The sequence below is a fragment of the Nestor notabilis genome, unplaced genomic scaffold (assembly GCF_000696875.1).
Source record: "Nestor notabilis isolate BGI_N333 unplaced genomic scaffold, ASM69687v1 scaffold14141, whole genome shotgun sequence".
NCBI lineage: Eukaryota > Metazoa > Chordata > Aves > Psittaciformes > Psittacidae > Nestor > Nestor notabilis.
In genome coordinates this window covers 93,022-118,486 of record NW_009916358.1, presented here as the reverse complement: position 1 = coordinate 118,486, position 25,465 = coordinate 93,022, and the positions used below count along the sequence as shown (strand labels likewise).

Here is a 25,465-nt window from a genome sequence, read left to right as displayed (position 1 = left end):
TGCTGAACCTGTACTGCAGGACTGTAAGGGGTATACTTTATATGAAAAGTAATTTAAAAAACAACCAGCCTTTTCTCTGATAGCAAACTTTTTTTAAGGTCTCTTCTTTTAAAAGCACCTTTCTATACCAGGCTTAGTTAATAATGAAAAAGAAACCTGGTGCTTCTAAGGTTAGGTTACTCATTTTCCACCATGTTCTTGTTAGAACGTAAAGTCGCTGCTGACAATGATACAGGGATTACTTGCTACTGATGATAACGTGATTACTCTCTAGCAGGAAGAATCCTCTGTTAGTTTATGGCTCCTTTACAGTCATTTAAGGTGTGCCAGGAGAGTGGAACATGGTCAGCATATCTTCATACTGTAGCATTTGAGGGCTGTGTATTCTCAGTTGGTCTTCACAGTCCGTGTGGTAGTTGCCCTCCGACATGCATCAGAGGAACCCACAGGATATTCTGAGGGATCTGGTGGCAGAATGTCCATGAAGAACAGGACAAGCTTAAGACTGAGAGAGCTTAAAGGCCACCTCTGGACCCTTTTACTTTTGACTCTCATCATTAATCTTCAAGTCTGACTGAAATTCATCAGTCAGTCCCACTCCACCTTATAGCAGTATTAAAGAGATTAACAGGGCAATAGTGATGTGCTATGCTTGTGGAAAGTAAATGCTCTGATTTAGGGGAACATGCCTGGCTCTTTTGAAATATATGAAAAGCAAAACAGTTCGTGTTTTGTGGAGGAATATGCACTTATCACTTTGTGAGGTAAATGCTTCCGTATTTGCAAAGCATTATAAACTTTCAAATGAACACTAGTTGGCCCCTTTTTGGTACCCTTTCTGACATAACCCTTACTCCTCTCCTTACTTTTTATTGAATTTATAATAATCACAGAATTAAGAAGTTAAAGAGAGTGTATCAGGATCTGGACTATTCTAAGAAAGCTGAATGAACTGGTAATCATGTACACAGAGCCAAGTGTTTTCTCTCTCATACAAATAAAAAGCAGAGTAACCAAGCGAGACAGAGCTTCAGCACAGGTGTAGTGGGAGTTGAAAAAGGGCAAGATATCAATGTCATAGTAATGAGGGAGCTACTATGTAATCTGGCAAGCTACCATGTTAAATAAGCATTACATTGAACATTATTTGCCTGTTTCATGTTAGTTCATTGCTCATTTTTTTTTTGACTGAGTTAAAAACCATGGGGCAACAAAGCCCCATCATCCAACCAACCGTATCCAATCCTAATTATAACTTTTCCATAATATACGTGCCAGCACCCTCTGGAGAGTGCACTTGGTCTGAACAATTTGGATCTTTGTTTTGCTTTTGACCCACCTAGGTGTACTAGGTGCCCTTGAGAGAAGTTGTCCAGCCAGAAGGGGGCATCTCATAAGTAATATTTTGCTTTTCTGTCAGGTTCTAGAGAAACGCTAGCAAATCTATGGAAACCAAATGAAAAAATAAAAAAAAAAGTGTTAAGGAGTATTTCTGTGTAGTAGAAAGTATTCTACTTTAAAGAGTTTTTCCTGTTTTCAGATGTGATTGATTGGTGAAATATGTGATGAGTTGATTTTCTCAAACATGAGGTCTTTTGTTTCGTCTTATTTTGAGTGAAAATGAATATGTCATTGCAAAGAGTAAATAGAAGAAAAAAATTCTTCTTAGGTGTGACAACACTGAAGAAGCAGCTCAGTAGGTAGAGCAAATGAATACACTCCTTTCTACTGGAGTAGAATATGTATATGTAAAATATGTATTCCTCCACATATCGTGCTTCATATAAATGCAAAAACATTCCTTTATTATTTCCTTTGCAGATATTTGTATGCTTTGGGACAGAAGGTTTGGAAGCGGTGGAAAAAACGCTACTTCGTTCTTGTTCAGGTTAGTAGTCTACCATGAAATTTCATTAAAAAGTAGTCTTGGAATATCAATTTTCTTACATGATTGCTGGAGCCATTAATAAGTCAGTATCTTCAGGCAGCATATGCAGCACTTCTCCAAGCTTCTTACAGCATGGAGACATCCAGGGTTGGGGGGGGGATTATTATTTATTTACATATGTGTTAAACAGAAATGTCATTGAGTTTTACATATATATAAATGAGTCCCTACAATGAGCAGTGTTTCAACTGAAACCTGGAAATTTCTGAACGTTTTGACCTTGAAACATTGCACTGACATCTTCCTAACAGCGTTCAATTTAAAATTAGTATTTCACAAAGTGGCTTGTATTACTGTTCTAGCTCAGCAAAGATTTCCTGCCTTTAAAATCAAAGCAACCATAGTTACTATTAAGAACTTTTTCATAATTTTTTTTTAATAACGCTATTTTTTGTTCTTCCTTGCAATATTAAATTGGGTAAAATTACGTAGTTGTTACAAAAGATCTAATGTAGCAACTGTTCTTGGCAACAAAAATGTGCTGGGCTGATATTTCATAACTTTTTATACAAACTAGAACAGTAAGTATTTTCACATGCTAGATAATGATGACATTAACTTGAGATTAATAGAATAGGAATAGAAAAGTCGATTTTGAGTGGTCAAAACTGAGAAACAAATTATTTTTGTGATTCTTCGGAAAAATCATTAATTCTGTTTGTTCTTGTCTTCAGATTGCAGTTACAAATTTGATGTTCTGAGTCAGTTTAGAGAACGCTATTCTTCTGTGTCCTTTTTTTATTTGACAGAAAACTGTTAAAGTGTGAGTTTCAAATGTCATACAAAGGCTGAAGCCTGTTGAGGCTTTTTTAAGAACAAAGGCTTCTAAAACTCCTTTACAGAAAGCCTCATTCCTTTACCACTCTGTCAGTCGCACTCACCTGGTCTCCTTGTACTCCTAAATGATGAAAATTACAAGGATGTGAAAAAAAAAAAATCCTGAGCAAGGTCTTTAATAAAGTAAAGTTAAAAGCTGAGTTAAAGAATAATTTGCATGTTATTCTTGCTAAACATGATGTCACTACAATGTTCTCACTGCCTTCAGTAGGATTTGGCTTGTGTATTGATAATCAGTGAGTAATGATTAGAAGGTTGGACAGGATCTTCTGGAAAGTCTACTGAATTATTTCAGTTCTGATTTTGCCAAGGTCCTCTGTGAAGAGATGAGGACTTCTTGTGACTTTATTAAGATCTGTAAAGTTTGGGAAGATCTCTATGTAAGATAGCTGTTAAGGCATGGATGTGAAGGGAAAATAAAGTTACAGGGGAAAAAAAAGAAAGGCTGGCTGCTCCCTTGTCCTTCATGCTGTTCTTTAACACTCGTACTTGAAAGACCTTACTCTCTTTCTCTAAGCCATAGGTGTCATCTGAGTTTTAAAGTTCACACCTAACAGGCACATCCTCTTTCTGTGCATGTGATATGGAGCCATCTGGGAGACCAGTTTATTCCAGCCAAGTTAATTTTAACTATCTTCTGCTTTCTATACTGAAATTGAAATGCTGGAGGAGAATATTACAGGAATTCTCCAACTGTGATGGGATTTAGACATCTATTTCATTTTAAAGCAGCTATCAACTCAATATGGCCGTATAAGAAATACCATATTAAATCAATATTTACTGTCCAGACAGCTCAGGCTCATTTATATAGTCCAGCCATGATACATACACTGACAATAAGGTGAACTCAATACGTATGAAATAAGCATCCAATAATGAATATTAGTCTGTTGTATTGATACATTATTGACATGTCATCAAGTCTTTCTGTATAGATTAGCTTTTAGCTTACATTAGTAAAATATTAAGGCCATGAAATTCAGTTCTAAGACAGAGGCTATCAATATGATTTACGCGTGCTTTGGAAATTTAAGTCAGGTGTGAAATTAGATGAATAATGTTGATTTTTCAGGAGTGTGATGTGAGTAGTGTGCACCTTCATTATTGCTACACATATTAGAAGTTGTTAGGGTTTCTGAAAGAACAGCTCAATGTTATCAGAAGGTTACAGACTCGGGAAATTTCAACCTCTTCTTTATATTCCCTTTTCTTCCTTTTACAATCCCGTCACTTCTCTGAAAGGTTTTTCATTTCAAACAGGAAAAAGACAGGGACATAACATGTAAAGTAAAAAGCCTCAGCTGGACATGCTGTGTTTTACTTCATTTACTGTCTGATAATATCTTCCTCCAGTAATCAGAATACAGATACACTTCTGTCATTTTCATTTCATCTGTTCTAATGTCTGAAAAGTCAGTCATTTGTTTCATGGACAATTTTTTTCTAAACATGCCAATCATGCTAATTTTTGCTGTTGAACTTAAGAGGAGGGCTGCCCAGTGGTGCCCTGTAGCAGGGACCAGAGTCAGCCTCCAGGTTTGCAGTAACAGTTCCTCCCAGCACGCTAGACAGGGGCTTTCTGCCCCATGGGGGCATCCTCTAGTGACACTGCTTTTAAGTCATGTCCACATTTCTGTGCCTATCTGCGTGTCATGCATGCACAGGTTGTTGATTTTCTACTTTGTCACAAAGTAGATAGATAGAACAGATGGTAGTTAGATGTTTGGACCTCTGAAATTCAGGTAAATGCAGTTGTAGGAATTCTGTCAAGAATTACTATTTAAGAAGGTGGTTTGATTCTGTTTTTGTCTGAGAGTACGGTACATGGTCCTGACTTTTGAATATCTATTAGTCCATGAAGTATTGATGTTAATTTGCTGAATTCCAAGGGAAAACTAGCTACAGCTCCATTAACTACTACCAATACACTTAAATCCAGTCATAGATTTATATTAAAAAATGTAATTTCAGATTGTGCTGGTGGTTCTCCCTATAATAACTGATACCATCCCCAGATAACCGTAAGGCAAAGGATTAAATGATTAAGATTTCAAGTGTAAACAAACAAGGCAAGTTCTATATTTCTTATTTTGTTGAGACTTTTTTCCCCAACAGAGTTTTCTGGAGTTTTTTCTATTTGTGTCTTTGATGGAAAGACTTCAAACTGTCTCATTTTCAACCAAAAGATGAAGTGTAAGCCTGATTGTGACATGAGTATCTTTTAATGAATCATTCCTTTGAAATAAGAGAATACATTTGAAATACATTTGAAAAAATAAAATCAATAGTATTATAGATCTGATCTTTGTCTTGTTATAGAGGTGAGGTTAAAAGTGACCCAGATCTTCCACAGGCTTATCTTCAAAAACATGCAGTGGCTGAAGAAATATGAACAAAAAATGGGCATCCTAAGCATCCAGAATTAGTGTCTGCAAGCTTCCTTTTTTATGGCTCAGTTTGTCTGCACAGTGTGGTTATATGGAGTTGTTGACATGAAGATGTGAGTGCTGTGGGTGATTGCCAGGTTATTTCATTCAACAAAATAGAGTAATTCGAAAAATGTTTTTAGTGTAGTGCCAGGTATCAAAAATTAAATCTGTAGATTCAGTTTACAAGAGAGGGAGCTCTCATGAAACACAATGCTAATTGCAGTGGACTTAGAGGTGTGTGACTAACCAATAGCTCCCTCCATGCTCGTGCATGAGGGCAGATACGACTCTTGGGAATATAAACAGGGAAATACCAAGCAGTAAGAGGTGATATTGCTGCTAGGCCTAGAGCAGAGGACATGATGTAGGGGCTGAGGGCTCCAAGGGAACCACCACTGCCAACTGTCCCTGCCCAGCTCCTCCGGGGCCTCCCCACTCTCTGCACAGCCCAGGACCCCATTTCAGCCTCATGGCTGTCATCCCCAGCTCCAGTGATGCCATGGCAGGGCTGGTCTCTAGCTCCCCACAGCCCTTCCCTGCCCAGCCATGGGCCCCACCGAGCTGAGCCCACCGGCAGGTCCACATCCCAGCCTGGCCTTCTCCTCTGCCCATGGAGGTGCCCAGTGCCTGGGGCTGGGGCTGCCCCAGTGTCCTCGGCTGCCCTGCTTCTGGCTGGGCCCTCGCTGTGAGGGATAGCTTAAAATCTTTACACCAAAGTACAGTAATTTTCTAAAACACATACTATAAATGAAATTAAAACTATGGGTTCAGTCTGCAAACAGTGAGGTGAAATTTGGTTGCGTGTGTTGTGCTGGAGGACAGGCTGGCTGGTTCTAATAGTCCCTTCTAGCCTGAAAACTTGAATTTCTGAAAGTGATGGGTAGGATTGTTTTCTGTGTTTATTTTCATTTCTGTCAAAATTTTACTTCAAAAAGGATCATTCCTGAAGTTGTAGGCAGAGCGATAAATGTAGGTAACAGCTGAGTAGTCAGCAACTGAGATAAAAACAGTCCCATTGTCTGTCAGACAAGCTCCTTGCCTATCCTTAGATCCTTGTATAATTTTACAGATCTAAGAAATTGTGTTATAGTTCAAAACAAGTCAAAACAACTCAAGGTATCCTACAGTCCTAGAAGATGAGCGTTTCAGAGGCCAAGTTTCAAGTATTCATGGATTCACAAGCTGTTTCTTCTGGTCACCTTCTATACTGTTTCCAGCTCTTCATGTAAGACTAGGAACATCTGTTTTGTTTCAGTGATTGCTTTTCCTTTTCCAGCTGTTACATTTCTTTCTTTATCTTTCCAGTCACTTTTTCCTTAGCTCTCTTTATTGCTTCCTATTCTATCCAGGAATCTTAAACCACATGGTGACAGATTCTCTTCTTATTGCTTTATTATTTTTTAATAATTGTGCTTGATGAGAAGTAACTGATGTTGTTCATGCCAGCTGCAAGCTGCTTGACCTACACAGTACTGTATCCAGTGAGTCAAGCAACCTGGAGATGGGTGCGAACACAGGTGCAATAGATGCAGAAATAAGACTATAAAATCAAAGTAAAGATTCTGGTACTTACCATCTTTGACTAGGATTGGCCAGATTAAGTATTCATCTTTCCAACTGCATGATAATTGTGGTACTCCTGCAAAAGTACTTTTATATATAGAAGTCCTTATTTTTCAGCTTTTGGAATACTGGACTTTATTCTTACACAGTAGACTGAGCAGTTTAATCAGTACCACAGTACCAAGTATTTTCCCTACCAGAACCTAGTTTATTTCCTTTCAATTTTTCATAAAGCAACAGCCCAAAATACATTCTGTTTCAGAAGACTGCAAATAAATGTGTTTATGGCTTTTTTTCCCTATTGCTTTTGACAGCAAGGGGAAAGAACACCAAGTTTTACACCATAAGTATTTCTGGAAAAAAAATGCGGTTTATTTCTTCAGCACAAATGAAAGCTAATTTAAACAATCGTGCATGTCTTATACAATTCTGTAATGGAATTCAACTATTAAGAAATCCTTTCTTATTCAGGTTAGCCAATATACATTTGCAATGTGCAGTTACAGAGAAAAGAAATCTGAGCCTCAGGAACTGATGCAACTGGAAGGATACACTGTGGATTATACAGCTCCTCACACAGGTACTTTTCATGTTTTTGAAGTATGATAAGTTTGTCTAAAACAGCTTATTCAGTTTGCTCATTTTGATCTAGCAGCAAAAAACCCTATAAAGTAAGAAGGTTCTTTGACAATTAGTCCACTAGGATTTTCTGGTGTGAAAAATCATGCTCTTAGAAAGAAGCTTGTTGTAAGAAGAATGAACAATAAACTTACACGAAGGTTGCTTGAAACATTGTAAGATCACATATGACACAAGGGAAAAAATATAAACTCTGGCCAGTCTTTCCCTTTTCTCCCTATTTTTTATGATGGAGCCATGTGGCAGTGTACTGTGAGGTATATTCATAAATGATTCAGAAAAGATGGATGATGACGCTGCTTGCTAAAGACAAACTGCTCAGAGTTATCAAAAATAAATTTGAAAAGATCAGAAAAATCTGCACAATTTAGTATTAAAATGGCAGAGAGAAATCAAAGTTATACATGTAGAGCATAACGATTCTACTCTACTTACGCAGTGTAGGGTTATGAATATAAGAGACTTCTAAGATACTGAAGACTGATCTTTGGAAACGTTAGCTCGATGTTTAGAATAATTGAGAAGGCAAACAAAGCTCAGAATGTGTTTTAAAAGCCAAAATAATGTTGTCATAAAAAATCCCTAGTGCAGCCATGTTGACTGTTGTGTGCTGTTCTGCTTATGCACTCTGAGAACAAAATACTGGAATGAAAAAAAGGGACCTAGGAAGGAGCAGCTACACACTGATAAGAGGTGTGGAGCTGCCACTGTTCAAGAAGAGATAGAGTTGGCAGGGAGTTCCAGCTAAGAAAATGATGCCGAGAAGGAAGATATGTTATAGAAATGCAAAATAGCATATGTCATGGAGAAGATGAATAAGAAATAAATTGGAATCTAATTGGAAATGGAATTACAGAAATATTTTCTCCTGTGACTTCTGTATTTATTCTACTGATGTATTATTTCCATGTATTATCATTTGATAATTTTATCATAATTCTATGTCATTAAATACCTATAAAATATTTTAAACCATACACACACAAACACAGGGGAAAATTAATAATGTAATAAACATTGATGGTGATTTAGAAATAATTTGTATTTATTAAGGTTACCTTTCCATTTCCTGCTCCAGGTCTTCAGGGTGGTCGAATGTTTTTCAATGCTGTTAAAGAAGGTGATACTGTGATATTTGCCAGTGATGATGAGCAGGATCGAATACTCTGGGTTCAAGCCATGTACAGAGCCACGGGTCAATCATATAAGCCTATTCCTGCAAGTCAAGCTCAGAAGATGAATCCTAAAGGAGGAAATGTCAACACAGAAATATCCCCACTTTGTAAGCTGGCTCTCTTTTTCTTTTGTGGCTTTGGTTTTAGTTGGTAAAATATGTAGCAGCTCCTTCAATGAAGTTTAATTAAGCAGAACTCATTCACTAGGGAATGTGCCTAGCAGTTTGTTGTTAGCCAGAAGCTCCTTAGCTCAGATTATTATTACCAGTGAGGGAAATCCTGACTTGCAGGTCATTATTTTTATTATAATCCATGAAAATACAGCAATTAGCTTCATATGCATTACAGTTGACCCACATATTACCATGGAGACGGTGCTTGGTTTACATTACAGTGGCTGGCTACTGAAAAATACAGTGTTAAATAGAAAAGTATCAATCTATTTTCAGACTTTTATAGATTTAGGCTACCTTTATCATACATTGTATATATTAGTTATATAAAAATTGTTTTACAGACAGTACATTGTGAGCCAAAAGACACTAGTTGGTGCTTGATTTTTACACCCCTCAGTGTAATATTAAACTAGACATAAAATAATTTGCAAAAACTAAAAACCTGGTTTAAGTTTTCTTCAACTTTCTTTGAGGAAAATACTGTTTTGGAGAAAATCAAGGTAGTATATATTGACCATATCTTGAAAATTTCATATAATCTCTTTGAAAGTATTCTGTCACGTAGATATCCTGACATAAGAAACATACATGATTTATTATTGTTCTGGAGACTGAGTGCGATCCAATAATTCTTCATTATCATATATCTGTATATGTAGAGTGATAGAGGGGAGATATATGGTTTAGAATCTACTTGGTTTAATGTCTGAAGTCTGTAGTGGGTTGAATTAAGACCATTCTCCTCCATCAGTCCTGCTATGTTTCAATCTCATGGCCTTCCATTCACCTTGTAATCTTTTATCAATTTGCTATTAGAAGACAGTAAAATGTGTTTGTTAAACTCAGTATTGGTTATCTAAAATCCTGACTGGGATATCAAGAACATTGAAAAAAAAAACCACAAAAGCACTGACATCTGTTGAATTTTTAATCATCTGAAACGATTTGGAAGAATGAAATAACCATTCATCATGGAGGGTGTTCAGGTAAGGTGTTTTGTAGGATGTAACACTACAAAAGCAAAGGTGAGGCAATGGCAAAGGGGTGCTTCTGCTCACCTCCTCCCGGTTACCTGGGTCTGGGCTGAGTACTGGGTGTTCACTGTGTTCCCCTTCTAATGCTTTTAATTTGTGTGCCTCAGTTGTTAGAAAGTACCAAGACGTAAATGTAGTCAGTAGAAGCCAAGGAATTGCTGCTTTTCTTGGACACAGGGTTTACATGAAAGTAACCAGAAAACACTGACCACAGTGCAGGGAAGGCTATGGAAAGCAAAAGGTATAAAGAACAATTGCAAGTTTGGATGTACTGAAATTATGTTTTCCGAGATAAAATTGCTGATAGTGATAAGGAATTAAAAAAACACAACTGACACATCTTCATATTATCTTAGCCAGTTAGGGTGACTACAGTTTTTAGGTGGAGAGCATAAGAAAAACGAGCTTTATTTTAGAGACAGATCAAGGGAAGCTCAAATGCCTCAAAATACCATGTATTTTTCTGTCATGTTTACGTATCAACTTGCACAAACTGATAGGACTAAATCGTAAATAATTCAAAAATCCATGGCTAAATTATTACTTGCCCTTGGTTTGAATACATTTTAATGTTTGTATTTTGTAATTAAATTCATAGAATTTGTGTCAGAGGAACTTGTGAAATTTAATTTAATGTGAGGTTTAGTCTTAAAAGAATCAATGTTTGACTGATTTCTGTAATAACCTCCAGTTCTACCTACATGAGGAAGATTTTATTATTCTGTCTTACATTTGAGGTAGAAATAGGTGTAGAATCATAGAATCAACTAGTTTGGAAAAGACCTTTAAGATCATCAAGTCCAACCATTACTCAAGGACTGCCAAGACCACCACTAAACCATATCACTGACAGCCTCATTTAATCAATCGTATTTTAAGAAACTGCAAGAACTAGGGTTTATAGATAAAACCTTAAATAACTTTATAAGACTCCTGCTTCATTTACACCCACTGTGCTGATTTTCTTGGGGATAGTTTTACTCCTAAGAAGAATCTATACCTGATGTTTCGTCAGACTTAAATGTGTTCAGTTTCCTAAGAAGTCAATTTTGTTTCCCCCTAGAAAAATGTTTGCATTAAGAGTATTTTGTTTTTAATCAAGGTATAAAAGCAAGTACTTGAGAGCTAGTGTATAAAGTGAAATCCATTTCCTTCGAGGTTTTTTCTTCTCTATTATATACATTTTTAGTATTAGGAAATACAGTCATGACCAGAGAATTTATAAGCTACTTTCTTATGTATCTTATTTTTCAGTTAATTTATCATGTAAGCATTTCCAGCCAATATAAGGTCACATTGTTTTAGTTTTTAAAGGATACCATATGACACCCCTCCACATACAGAAAGCAGAAAACCAACTAGGCCTTTGCAAAACAAATGTTATTTAATAATAGTCAAGCCCTGAAAGACTGTTGCTATCTTCCTCATCCTCTAGGAAGATCAGCAATGCAACTGATTCATCCCGATGAACTATACAAAAAGAACTTTCAATAACTTGAAAAAAATTAAATATCTTTAAACTGCTGGATGTAGAAAAGATCAAGTTAATGAAACACGTTTCGACATTTTATATATTGTGTTTAGAAAATATCTTCTGTAGTCCTGAAATTCTCTTGTTATTAAAAGCAAGTGAAAGTTGTCCTTAAAGAAATGAAAACATCAGACGATGATTAGTATACCACATACCTAGCTGTATTAAGCTGTATTAATTCTTTGCTAGCAATGTATACTAAGACTTCCACTTTTCATTGCCCTGTGGAAAAAATTCTACCTTCCAAAGTTAATGTTTCATTATTAGCTGAAAATGAAAACTTGTCAAATGCAAGTATTTCATTAAATATTTAACATTTCTAATCAAGTGATATGTATAAATGACAATAAATGATACTTTGTTTTTGCCACCTCTTCTGTTTCCTATATTCTGAAGTCCAAAACTCTAAGGGTTTTTGTAAGCCCTGGTCAAATTATTTCTATGATCCATTAATTCCTTTCGTATAAAAGAAAGGAGTAAGTAAAGAAGGAGTAGGAGTCTCCTTTTGTATACCAAAGGCTGTATTTTTTGCTGTTAATGGTGCCTTGTTCCACATAAGATATTTCCTTGTACAAAAGAGCGCTTAAAATGACAGGAACAAAATCCAGCCACCTCAGAGCTGGATCAAAACAAACACATCAGGAACTCCTGAAAATAAACTATACATGTGATTATAATAGGACAGCTAGGGTCTGACTGATATTTACAGCAATTATCACAAATGCAGAAAATGGAAATGTTGCTCTTGCGTGTGCACAGCAGCAGCACTCCAAAGGCCAACCTACAGATCTCGTAACTGATCTGAATGTGCCATCTCTTCCTGATGATGCTGTATAGCAGTTTAGGATTATTCATGTAGGTCATTTAGTAGAAACTTGATATTCTGTATTACCAGTGAAGCACATTTAAGTGTGGCAGTGGAATCAAACTACTATCGTATCTGTCCAACTTCTAAAATGAATACTAGCCAGCTCCTTCATTTCTAAGTAAAGCAACTTGTTACTGCACTTCTGTAGTATTAGGTGGCTCCAGAACAAAAGTGAAAAGAGGCTTATGTCAGCAATGATCAAGATAAAGAGACTGCTTTTCAGTTCCACTATTCTGAATAAGCATGCTATAATGCAAAGGACTAAATATTTAAGGATGCATGGTAATAGAAAGGCCAGAAGTTTCCCAAGGACATGAACTCACCAATTAAAATTATGAGTCACATAAAGGTGCAGGAGGCGATCCCTTTCTTAATAAGGAATGTATTAGGAGATCTATCCATACAGTTAGAAAGACTGCTGAAGAGACAAACACTGTTAATAATTCGGTCATAACAAAGGAGTAACAGCAGCACATGAGGGAATTGTCACGTCTTAATGAAGGAATACAAAGCCAAATGTCATTCTGATCCTACATCACCATGAGTTCAGAGATGGTCTCTTTGTGAAAATATTTGCAGAGAAGAAAGGAGAGAGACAGATACTGGAAAACTGAGTTAGGTGAGGAATCATTTGATCTGAGATGTGTAGTTTTCCTCATCTCTCTTTTGGAATTATGTCAGTATGAAAACAGCTCACAAAAGGAAAATAATTGGAGATTTTTCAGAGACGAATTATAACAGTTGTCATAAAAATGCTATTTAGAGCCCATGTGCAAAATATCAAATCCTATTTCTTAAGTAGCAAAGGGAGTCAAATACTTAGGCCGTACACTGGTATCACAAGGCATCAATCCAACAACAGCAAAGTTGGAAGACATTTCCAAATGAGACATTCATCTGTATAAAAGAGCATCACAAAGGAAGCTTGTATGGACATTTAAATCATCCAAGTGGAGCAGACAATGTTGTGTAATCAGGAAGAAAGTAAAGGCAATTTGCCAAATGAAGAGATGCTTTGGTATTAGTCATGAAAATATAACTAACATTTTCAGTCTATTTGGATATACTGACAATAAGTGCTGTAAAATTTCTCTACCTATCATAATTTGATGATATGGGAATAAAGAATTTCATATTTCTTTTAAATGTTTTTGTTGTTTGAATCACTCAGTCTTTTTACTGACTGCATCAGAGACTGTGAGTAAACCAGAATATGATTAATATTAAGGTCCTGGTGTCATAATACATACACACAAGAAATACCGCTGCTTAGGGGCAGTGGTATTGCATGAGCAGTGCCTTATGGTGGCATTGCTCAGTTTTGGATTAACTGGTAGTGTTCTTGTAAAGCAGTTCTTTCATGATAGCTCTGGAGATGCTTGTATCTGTGTGTTCGGTTAATCAAACCTTTTAGAAACAAAGAGAAACTGAAGATATTTCTTCATTTGACATAGTTTTCTCAGCAGGTATGGCAGCTTTATAACTGTTATACAGTTTGTCACGTGGAAGAGTGGAATAGCACCGCCCTTCCCGTATGTTCTCTCCCATGCTACTCAGAATCATGCAAAATCTAAATAGTATCCTCTTCAAATCTTTCCTTTGTCAAAATACTGGCAGTCCATCAGCATGCTGTCCCCAGCCTGATGGTTGGGCCATATGGGCCAGCTGCTTCCTCTATTCTGCCACTTTCTCTCCACCTGTTATTTTATTGTCTGATATTTAAACAATAAGGTTCTGGGGGCATAGATTGTCTCTTTGGCCTGTGTTTCTAAGCATGTAGCACTTCGGAGTCCTGGTCAATGATCAGGAGTCAAAATGTTCCCAATGTAAGCTGTCACTATCCGTATGGAGTGGTACTTGAAGGAATGGAATTCATGTCTTGCCACTGTCTTTTGTGAAGGGCATGCGCACCTTCATCTTTATCCAACCAGTTCCAGCCCAGTGTGTATAAGTAGTCATAGTTCTTACCCTATTACTTCTTGTCTTTAAATCTTTTTAATCCCTGCAATACTAGATTTCTTGTCTGTACCTGTTCATCTTTCCTAACTGCCTAAGTTAGTTTAAGTTAGTTTAAATTGCTTCCACAATGCTTAAACTCTAGCAGGGATGTCACTGAGAGCCACAAAAGGGAGGAGGTCACCACTTTGCAAGGGTAGTTCCTATAGTTCACTCTAGCAGAGAATAAATGCTACAGAAAATTTGCATTTGCTTCTGGGCTGGGACAGGGCAGAGATGATGCTTAGTGATTTGGTTATCACTAGGAACCATGTGAGCATGTGCCATGAACATGGAACTCTCAGGAGTCTTAGTTCACTAAACTCTACTGAGTCACTGAGGATTGGATGATGTTTATCGCCTTTGCAGCTGGACTTAAAATTGGAAGTTTCTTGCAAAGATGGCAAAAGGCATATTCAGGATGCTATTCTGCCAAAATAAATATCTTTGTCTAAAAGAACACCCAAATTGCTAAAACTCCTGCAATAGCTTTTGTAAGTTTTTACTATGGTTTTTAAATACATATATTTGTCCTACATTGATCCAAAAAAATTATAAGTTTTGGCCAACAGTTTCCAAAAGATGAAATAAATCAAGTTTGAGTTAGAGGCAACTTGAAAACAAGAGAACAAATTCCACAAAGGGAAGAAAATTAGTTGTGAAGAAGCAGAAGAATTACTGCTTCAGGGTTCTCGCCAAATATCTTCCCAATATTACCAAAGATTGAGAAAGTGTAGAGAATAAAATGGAATTGTATTTATTCTTAACTCTATATCACAATATAGCACACTTCATGTCTTTTGCATTTGCATGTAGCTTGAACAGGACATCTAAAGCTCATTTATGTAGGAATTTGAAAAATACAATCACTGGAAATTTTTTAAAGTAGTTATAAAATAATTTTTAAATCACAGTCATATAAAATCTATGAATTCCTCTTAATCTTTGATCAAGTTCTTACTTTAAAAAAATAAATTCCATTTTGTTTCAAAAAGATTTACCAGTTATCTTGCATGTATATTATAACAGTAAAATAAATGCAACGTATTACCCTACATCTATTTTTCTATTATTTCCTGCTTGCTTACAGCTGACAAAGGTAAGTTTTTAGTTGTTTTTCTGTTGCCAAAATATATTTGATAACAGATCTTCTGTTTCTATTGGACAATGTTATTTGTACTGTTTGATTCTCTTAAAAAGATGATCATCAGTCATGGATCTTTCTGTAGAATTAAATCTAGCAAGTATTTATGTTTTTAAATAAATATTTTTGCTTATCTTGCCCAAATTATGTAATAGAAGATTCTGCTTTCACAAGCTGAATTGTATTCAATAGGTCACCTTACACATTCTGATCATCTAGATGACATTATTAAAATGCTGAATCTGTTTCATTTGCGTCCAGTTTCCTGATTTCAAAATACTTGTCAGTACTTACACAGATTTTCTTTTAAAAAAGGGGAATCTTTTATAGTTTTGTGGTTAACCAGAGAAAAAATCAAGCCAGTTAAGAAAGATTCAGCTGTGTATGATTTGTAATTTGTACGAGACCAATGACAGAAAGAAATATTAGTCTTTTTTCTTTTCTGAACCTGTCTGATTGTAAATAATGGCTAGACAAATCAGATATTCATATAAAAAGGAAAACTTACAAGAGATATAGAACCCAGCCACACATTAAACATACGAGGTTTGGAAAACTTTCGTCTGTGTGTGGATCATTTTGGAAACAACAGATAACTTCACATAGTAGTTTAGTACTTTTAGTAATATAGTTGTGTTCATGTCAGTTGTCTATCTTTGAATTCATGCATTTAAATACATTTAAATTGCACTAATTAAAAGAGCATTTCATGTACCTATGTTGAAAATATGAGCTAAGTTTGTCATTAATGATAGGCTAGTCTAATGCTTATGGAAATATTGTTCATCTGTGTAATCACATATGCTACTGCTCCTTAAACCATTAAAAATATATGCTATTGTTTCTCTGGGATGATGGTCTCATACCTTACACCATCGATGTATTGTCATACTGTTTATTTGCTGCATCCACCTTGGTGAAATCTGTCACATGGATGTGACTCTTGCTTTGACAATGCAAAGCCAAGTGATATGAATTAGTTTCTGCATCTTTCCAGGATGTGATGCTGCAGATCCTTCAGCTTGAATTAAATAATTCTCCCATCCACAAATACAGCTGAAAGTTGGACTTGACATGGATCAATATGATCTGGGGCTAAATTTCTAAATGTGACTGATTATGTTAGCATCATGCCCACAGATCAATATTGAGTTTTATTATGATCCTGACTCTATAATTGGGTTTAATCAATAAACTTTTGTCTCCTTTTCTTTAGAAATTTTAGGTTTGTACTATGCAGGTTTTCAAAATTGCATTTAGGATACACTTAGATCCATACTTTTCTGGTAATGAATATAAAAAGACATAGGTTTGAATTTAAAGGAACAAAGAGCTAAGACCCTATTGAAAGGGAAGTCAATTTTTAAGTTGATAGGACTGTTCACCCCAGTACAGTCTATAGAATCCAAGACAGCTAATGTGCTAATACATAACTAGTCCTTTTGGGCACTGTAAGGCTTTTTCTGTCCATACTTGCTAGATAATTCACATTGAGGACTTTGACAAAACATAGCATTAATGAAAGCAATCACTAGAGATTCTCTTTTGATAAACCCGCGGGGTTTAAAGGCGTTGAAAGATGCAATCTGTGAAGAACAATAAATTTGGGCCTTTGATTGAAGTGCCATTTGGGATGGTATGTTTTCTCAATGTATTTACACAAAAATGCTGCTCCCTTTTTCACTACTCTTTGCTGGAAGGTTGAAGGAGCTTTTTGCCATTACTACATTACAAAAAGAAGGCTGGAAATGACCTAGCTCAAGCCAGTGTGTTCATTTCTGCTCCAGTTTGCCATTTGAGAAGTAGGCTTCAAGCCATGATGAATATTTCTATGCGTGGCACTTTGATCTGCAGTAAAGATGCTCTTTCTTATCTGAAGAAATGAGTGCATAAACCTTTTCTGTTTTGGCTTGGTGTTTTGTTGTTTCTTGGGGTTTTTTTTGCAATGGAGGGAGGGATATTTATTTGCTTATTTTGCTAAAATTAGAAAGAGAGCCATGCAAAACCAGGAAATTACAGAACACATTTTTTTTTGTACTCATGTTGTTTTGTAAATTGTAACATTTGAAGATCATGCTTTAAGGATTATTTTAATATACTATGTTGTATTTTCCAGTAGCCTTTTTAAATATTGTTTAATCTGTCAGTGGGTACCAACCATTTTTTTCAGTGTTACACTCTACAGATTGGTATGATAGAAAAGTAACTCAGTAATATTATTTCCAAATTAAAACCCAAGATTCTTTAATGTCAGCTGCATCTACTTATGTGACTTACATTCTTTGAGATACTTTCAAGGAAGTTTGTATATTGAGACATATGCCATGCTTACACTTGTGCCTGTAAATCAGCACACACATTCAGATGTATTGTTCTGCACAATTTTCTTTTGTATGAACAGATGCAGACCGTGGCCAGAAACATGGCATGGATGAGTTTATTTCTGCTAATCCCTGCAAATTTGACCATGCTTCCCTCTTTAGACTGCTTCAGAGGCAGACCTTGGATCACAGATTGAATGACTCCTATTCTTGTTTGGTGAGTACTGTCTGGAAGGCAGATATAAAGAAGTGAGAAATAGTTGTTACAAAGTAGTCCTTTCTTACTAGTTCACTCAATAGCTGCAGTTGTAGTTGGAATAAAGGGTCCAATCGATTGGTTTCAAATTTGAAAATTATACACTTGCAAGCTGCTGCTGTGCCACTCAATAGAAAGCAAAGAGACCCACACTGTCTCTGATTTTATCAGCTGAAATTTATCATGTCCTATGTGGAGGTTTGAGTAAAAACAGAAGGTTTTCATAATAGTAGGAGCTCCTGTGGTAGGATTTACTGACACCTGTACAGGCATTTTAAGGTATAAATGTAGTCGCTTCATGTCAGGCATTTTCACCTATCTTGTCATTCTTCATTCCACTGTGGTGTGAACAAGGAAAAGCACCAAAAGAAGGGAAGCAGAACCACAGGCAGTAGAGATATATGGGCATATATGTATTATCTGAATTGCAAGTAACAAATGGGAGTAAAATTATTTAAAAAAAAAAGTAAAAAATTATCTCTATCAAAATAACAGTTTTTCACACTCAAAGACAGCTATAAAAGCTAAGATACTGGCATAACATGCTTCTGTATTTGTGACTGCATTTCAGTTTCGTACGCAACACTTTGTAGTCTGTGCTTTGTGGCCTGGGAGTTGAGGGTGGGCTGCTTCATGTTTTGTTTTCTGTAAGGAAAACCAGCAACAATCTTGTGGAACTGTGTCAGATTATACACACTTGTTAATCATGTTTGTGTGGGTCAGACCTCATAACTTCCTGAGCCTTTGTTTTTCACCTGATACCGTGTCTGAAATAGCGATTTCTCACTAAGGACCTAAAATGCCTCATAGCACGTAATTTTTTCCACTTTACTATCCAACAGAAATGAAAAAAAGGATAACTTTTTTTTACTAGTATTTTCCATTGATCTGACTAGTCATGTAATACAAAGATAATGATGGATGTTTTAGGTTTGTTTGCAAGTATAAAAAAGGTGGAGGAAAATGATTATTTGATGACAGTTGCTTCCTTTTTAAAATACTACCAGATAAGTATGTATAGAAAAAGTTAAAGGACTCATTTTCTGTCTGTGGGTTGCACACTGAATCAAAGAAGAGGCCCGAAGGTACATCTGTACAAAGTAATTGGCACTCAAAGAGAAAATGGTTAGCTTTCTAACAGTGCATTGGGGTCAAAATCTTTTTTTATAATAATAATATAGTAAGACACTTAATATAACCTTGAAATCAGGAACTTTTAGAAGAGGTTAGCTGAAATACACAGTGCTATAGCAACCATAAAGCAGGCACATTTCTTATTGTTCTTTTTAAAATTCAGCTTTTAATAAGTAGAATGGGTGATCATTTTTTGTTAAATTGCATATTTAACTAGATTTTTTTAATTAAAAAATTGGGAGTGTCAAGGTAGCTATAGGATACATGAACATATAACTGTGATTTTTTTTTCCTGAACAGCTCATTTCCTATAATTTTTAGAAACAATTCATCCATTTATTTCAATAAATATAGAGTAACCACACTTGTAAAAAGAAAACCAGAAATGTCTAAGAATTAATACTAATCACAGTTCTGTATTAAAATATTATATGACCTAAAGTTCTTTAATGTTTACATTCTTCTCAGTATTGTGGAGCTTCTTTTTTTCTTGGGTTGTTTTGGTTTTTGTTTTTTTTGGGTTTTGGGTTTTTTTGTTGGTGTTTTTTTGGTTGGCTTTTTTTTTTTTTGCAATTATACGATAAAAAATATGCTGTTATTTAATACTCTGTGTCATATAATTATTATGTGTTTGTGAAACTTACGCATGATATGGTGTTGAACAAGGGCAAGGAAGGCTCATATTTATAAGAAAATGGCTACACTAAAATAGATCCCTGACAGTGACTGAAGCTAAAGTAATGAATTCTTTAAAAATTTGTATTCTTGTCACAGTTTTCTCCTATGAGAATTTACAGAAATTTTAATAATCTCCTTTTGTACTGCTAGGCATTGACATGCAGCATTTTGTCATGTTTTCCATAAAAATGTAGAGAGACATCAGTGACAATGATGATTTATTAGAAGAATATCAATCACAGTAACCACTGTTTATTATATCTAGGGCTAGGATACATATTGTTTCAGGAATTCAGTTACAATACCTTCTCTTTCTTCTTTCAATAGAATATTTTGTAGCAAACCCAGTGTAAACTGCATGAGCTGTTGGAGCATGACCAGATATTAGTTTAAAACACTGAATACTGTTCTGGGTGCTGCAATAAAGCCAAGTGTTTTCTAGAAACAGCTGAAGCTCTTTAAAGGCAGTAGAAACACTGACTTGAAATAAATTAATCAATCAGGAGCAAACAGATTTCTGGAATAACTTTAAGGTGTTTTTGTTTGCAAATAAAATTCAAGAGTTGGGGGAGTATACAAAATTTAGATTTCTCATGCAAGTCTTTTAGTGTAGCTAAAACACAGATTATTTAAACTCGATGTGAATATATTTTTAATAGTGTTTAATAGTATTTTTTTTCATATTTTGTATAAATATTAAACATCTGAGCTTGCAGAAATATTCACTAGCAGCAGGGAAATACTTGTCTTCAGCTGCTAAATTGACGTTATAAATTCATGACTTGCAAAATCATTTCGCTTATCAAAGTTATTTGTATATTTGAGTTCAGGTGTTCCTCAATCTCTCTTAACCATTTGGCAGGGATGATGAGAGGGAAATATCACCACAATTAAGAAAAAAGCTTAGTTAGAACAGCTGTGTAGTAGCTGTGGTTTCCCAAGGTTTATGTTTTTCTCCCTGCTGCTCTTTGGAAGCTCACTATGCAATTTTTTTTTCATACTGGGAGAAGAGGCAATCAAGGCTCTGCTGTTTTAACATTTCTGCATCAAGAATCAATTACTTTTTTTTTATACTCCAGATTCACTCAAGAACTAATCTTGTAGTGGAAAGGAGTATGTATGTACTTTGTTTCATGTATGTGACATTATGCCATTCTGGTCTCATCAGACTTTGCCCAAGTAGGCCCTCAGTATACCCCCGACTATATAATTATTATTCATGGTCAAATCATCCTCATCTTACTCAGATGGCTTTTAGCAAACTAATTAGCTTTATCTCTCTTTACTAGTAGAAGTTCTTAAAAATGTATGCGTGTTACATAAGAAACAGGGTAAGTGGGCAGATTCTGGTTCTCTCACATTTAATGGTGAAAACTGACCACCCAGAAACTGTATTTTAATGTCCATGATAATGTTCCTCAGCTTTACCCAAATGTTCTCTTGTAGCTTACAATTAATTACTTTCAAAAAATTAATTATTTTATAGTGTTAGTGTATTTTGTATTAGGTTTTGAATCTGTAGCAGACTTTGGATGTATTGGTGTGGTTTTGTAAACTATGTATTTCATAATAGTGGTAACTCAGCACTGCAAAGTTTCCTGACATTTATTACTTTCACCAAGAGGTCTATTGTTGGATCTAGCTTCCAGTGCCATCAGCATTAGTCAGATATAAATCATTCCAGAATAAAAAGTTTACGTAATGCATATAAAAATATATGCTTCTGTTCTTTGTTTGATTTAAAAGCTGTGAGTGGGAAAATGTCAAAATGTTGAGGGGCTTTTTGCCTTTCTTTTTCAGGGTTGGTTTAGCCCAGGTCAAGTCTTCGTGTTAGATGAATACTGTGCTCGCTACGGCGTGAGAGGCTGTCACCGCCATCTTTGCTATCTCACTGAATTGATTGAACATTCAGAAAATGGTTCTGTCATTGATCCAACCTTGCTCCACTACAGTTTTGCATTTTGTGCTTCTCATGTTCATGGTAACAGGTAATTTAATGATATATTTTTAAATTCATAGCTTTAGGAGCAAGCAAAAGTATTTATAGGCTCTTGCATTCACCGGTTGGGGAAGTTGCACACAACAGAAATCAGTCCATGAAAGTTTTTTCAGGGGTATTGGAGGTTTTATAGAGATTACTATTAAAAAATAAAGAAAAAAATCTCCTTTCAGTTTGTACAGTCTTAATGCAGTACGTTTTCTTGGCCATTGTATAGACAGGCTGATTAAGGCTAAAGGATATCATCGTGTTAAAATTGGTCATCACCTGCTGACCGATGCCCATCCCATCCCTAAACACCTCCCCTCACTTCATCTACTGGGCATGATGTGCTGTGGTATGGAATAGCCCTTTGGTTAGTTTGCCTCAGCTGTCCTGTCTGTTCTCCCTCTCTGTTTCTTGTGCCCCTGGCAGAGCATGAGAGACTGAAAAATCTTTGATCAGGATAAGCACTGCTCAGCAACAACTAAGACAGTTGTACTTTATCTCGTCAGGTCTTTACCCAGTTTGAACCTGTCTTATTTCAGTGTAGTTATATCTGTTGTCTCTTGTCATCCCCCCAGTAGCATCTGGGGGCTGTCATTCAGACCCCTAGACACCACCTATTCTCCAGGATGAACGAGCCCAGCTCCCTCAGCCTCTTCTCAAAGCAAGTGCTCTGGCCTCTGACAGTCATGGTAGTCATTCACTGAACACTCTTCAGTTTGGGGCCGGCAATCTATGAAATTAAGGACAATATGCATTTATACGTTGCTGTACACACTTAACTTGTAGAAGAAATATGTTTTAAAAAATAAAAAATAACAAGAGAAAATGCAATAGATCTCCTCATCTCAACTCACCCAATCCTGCCACTAGGGGAAAATCTACTCATAGTCCCAAAAAGTGATTACTGTGATGCTGTCAGTAAATTCCCAAAACTGAATCCTGGCAGGAATCGGGAGAGAGAGGTTTTCTTCCCAACATGTATGCCTGTGTTGCTTTGCAACCAGTCACAGAGTCCGTGACTGAAACCAGTCAAGAAGGGACAATCCTTAAAAAGGATATAGTTTCCTTCATTGGCTCAGACAAAGCCTCATCTATGAGAACAGCAGCTGGGCATTTGTGATCTGAGTGATTTGCAGGAGATTAACATTGTGTTATTTTTGATAATAATATCAAAAATTAAAATGTTTTTGAATGTGCCTGAAATACTGTCCAGAATCTTAACATTCATACTGGTAAGTTAGGAGATTTTCTGGCATTTACATGGTAACCTGTTCTTCACAAAAGCATGCTTCTTTTGTCAGTTTCTGAAGAACCTGACGCATTCATATTTTCTATTGAGTCTAAGCCTTTGTTGTTTCTAGCCTTTTTATTAGTGGTTTCAATATAAGACAAATATACAGTGATAATTGCTCAAACTTATTTCAAGAATTCAAAAGAAAGGTAGATACATTTCTTTTTATTTCATAATTTAAGTGAAGGACAACAGTGCATGCAGTGCATGAAAATATCTCAGGGAGCACATCATTTACACAGTCGTAAGCACTCTGTATTCTGTCTATTCCTTCTGTACAGATATTCTCTGAATAGCATTATGAGTGTTTTAGGAATAAAAGAAGTGTTGAACAGAGAGGGTCTGACTAGAACTGATATATTGTAAAAAGGAAGAAAAAAGAAACATGAAGAAAGAAGAAAAGTAAGTCAAGGACAGAAGCAGACACACTCACTGAGGATGACAGACACACATACGCACATAATATATCCACTCATTCATCTGCTGCAGCACTAAGAAATAGTAAAAAGGAAAAAGGAATTTCACAGACAATGCAAGACAGGCCAAAGTTCTAGGCTGATCCCTGGCGTTATACATCTTAATTTTATAAGTCATGCTGAGAATTAGAAAGACCACAGAACAAAGAGCTTTGTGCTCTGGGCATGAAGTATTTAATTTATATTTCACCTTTGCTTCATAGAGGTATCTTAGACCTTACACTAGCCTGAGAAAGATCATCAAAAATGATCTTGAAGTCAGGTGATGGAGAAGCATGTAGGAATGCAACTGTATCCATAGTTCAAATTTTCAATTCCTTTTAGGCATGAATTTTAGGGTAGCAGGCAATCTGGTGACATCCATCAAATGATCAGATAAAGGTATCAGTCACGTTCATTTCTGCAAGTCTGGTGAGGAGAAACTCAGGCGCAAATCAGAGCAAATCTACAAAATATACCAGGGCCATACCAGGACATATGCTGAGCACACCAATGAGTACATCTGATTTGCTAAACAGAACTGATGAGGAAGCAGTCTCATAAATGGACCCCAAATGTCCCTTAGTTATAGACACTTTTTTAAGATCCTAGGCATGGTTGTGGGACTGTGTGTACTGCATACCACTGCCATTAAACACTATGAAGACAATCAGCTTTGGCTCTTTCCACCCTCCGTATGTCTGCAGAACTCTTCCAGTAGATTTTGAACCTTCAGGTATGCCCTGTGCTCTTTGCTGCACTCTAGGACTGCAAATAGGAACTCTTTATGCTGCAGGCTATAATGCTTTTGCAGGTTGTAACACAATAGCCATGGGTTTATTTCAAAACAACTGGAATAAACACACAGAAGTAAATTGTTGTCCTAAAGCTTCAGGGACATTATGGAGCACAGAGGAGACCTGAACTGAGCAGCAGACCTTGCCACCTGGTCTCAGGACCAGAGAACAGTCCCCTTTCCTGAGATGAAGGTATAGGTAACAAGTTCTGACAAAGTTATCAAGCATACTGGTGCTTAGTGTGTGTCTTACGTGAATGTTGTTGGTTTGGGAACACAAATGGTTATGCAGGGTTGAACACCATGTGCTGAGTCCTAGACCAAGGAATTCTAGCTTCATTCATGCCTTTCCTTTCCTGCTGGGAAGAGCATTACAACTGGGCTTACAAACTGCTTATGTTGAAAAGGTATGTCTGCTTTTGTGGATGACATTGTCAAGACATTCTCTTCCTAAACAGCCAAAAAAGCAAAATGTATTAGTAAAAGAATAGCCTTGCTGTGTAAACAAAAACACATCCTTATTTTTGAATTATCTGATTACTTTTTCTCCAGGAAATAAAATCACCTTTCGTTGGCTGTGCTTCTGGTGCTATGTAACTTTACAATACCATCTGTTTTGGCTCCTCTTCACAATGTTTTTCTTTTGAAATGTTCCACAATATGGTCCCCATCAAATCATTAGTTCACAAGTGAAGTTCTTGCACTGCAATTATGCCTACACTTGTGTATCTCTGGTGAAAGTGAAATGGGCAGAATAAGGAACTGTAGGATATTCCTGAATGCTGACATTTCAGTCTAAACAGTCCAGGTAGGAGCTATTGTTTTCTTCCCCATCACGTTCACTTTTGTCTACTTTTCATGCTGTGACTTCTATTCAGTCCCCCTTGTCTGAAATGGATGCTGGTGGGTATCACATGAAGTGCAAAGTGACTTCTTTCCACCTGCTGAGTACAGCCTGAATTGAAAAGAAAATCAAAATTCAAGTATATTCCCTGGTTATACCTTTTTCTATTCAGAAAGAAAGCTGATTTATTGGAAGTTCATATATGAGAAATGAAGGTGCAAGTAATGCTACAGAAATCAGTTTATAACCAAAGATAAATAGTTTCTTTCTGCCTTAATTTTGAAATCCTCAGCACATGTGTGTTTGCACAGAACAGTCATATTGAGTCAGGATTCTTTTAAGCCACTAAATCATCTGCCTC

The 25,465-nt window shown here is 36.2% G+C and overlaps 1 protein-coding gene across 1 annotated transcript in view; it reads left to right on the top strand.

Annotated features, from left to right (window-relative positions):
• LOC104413532 (calcium-dependent secretion activator 2) overlaps positions 1 to 25,465 on the top strand; it is a 141,372-nt gene that overhangs the window by 23,756 nt on the left and 92,151 nt on the right. Inside the window, exons 3-7 of the mRNA XM_010024545.1 lie at positions 1,822 to 1,888; positions 7,252 to 7,360; positions 8,498 to 8,701; positions 17,744 to 17,880; positions 21,532 to 21,719. Of these exons, the coding sequence (XP_010022847.1) occupies positions 1,822 to 1,888; positions 7,252 to 7,360; positions 8,498 to 8,701; positions 17,744 to 17,880; positions 21,532 to 21,719 (705 nt within the window). The remainder of the gene's footprint in view (positions 1 to 1,821; positions 1,889 to 7,251; positions 7,361 to 8,497; positions 8,702 to 17,743; positions 17,881 to 21,531; positions 21,720 to 25,465) is intronic.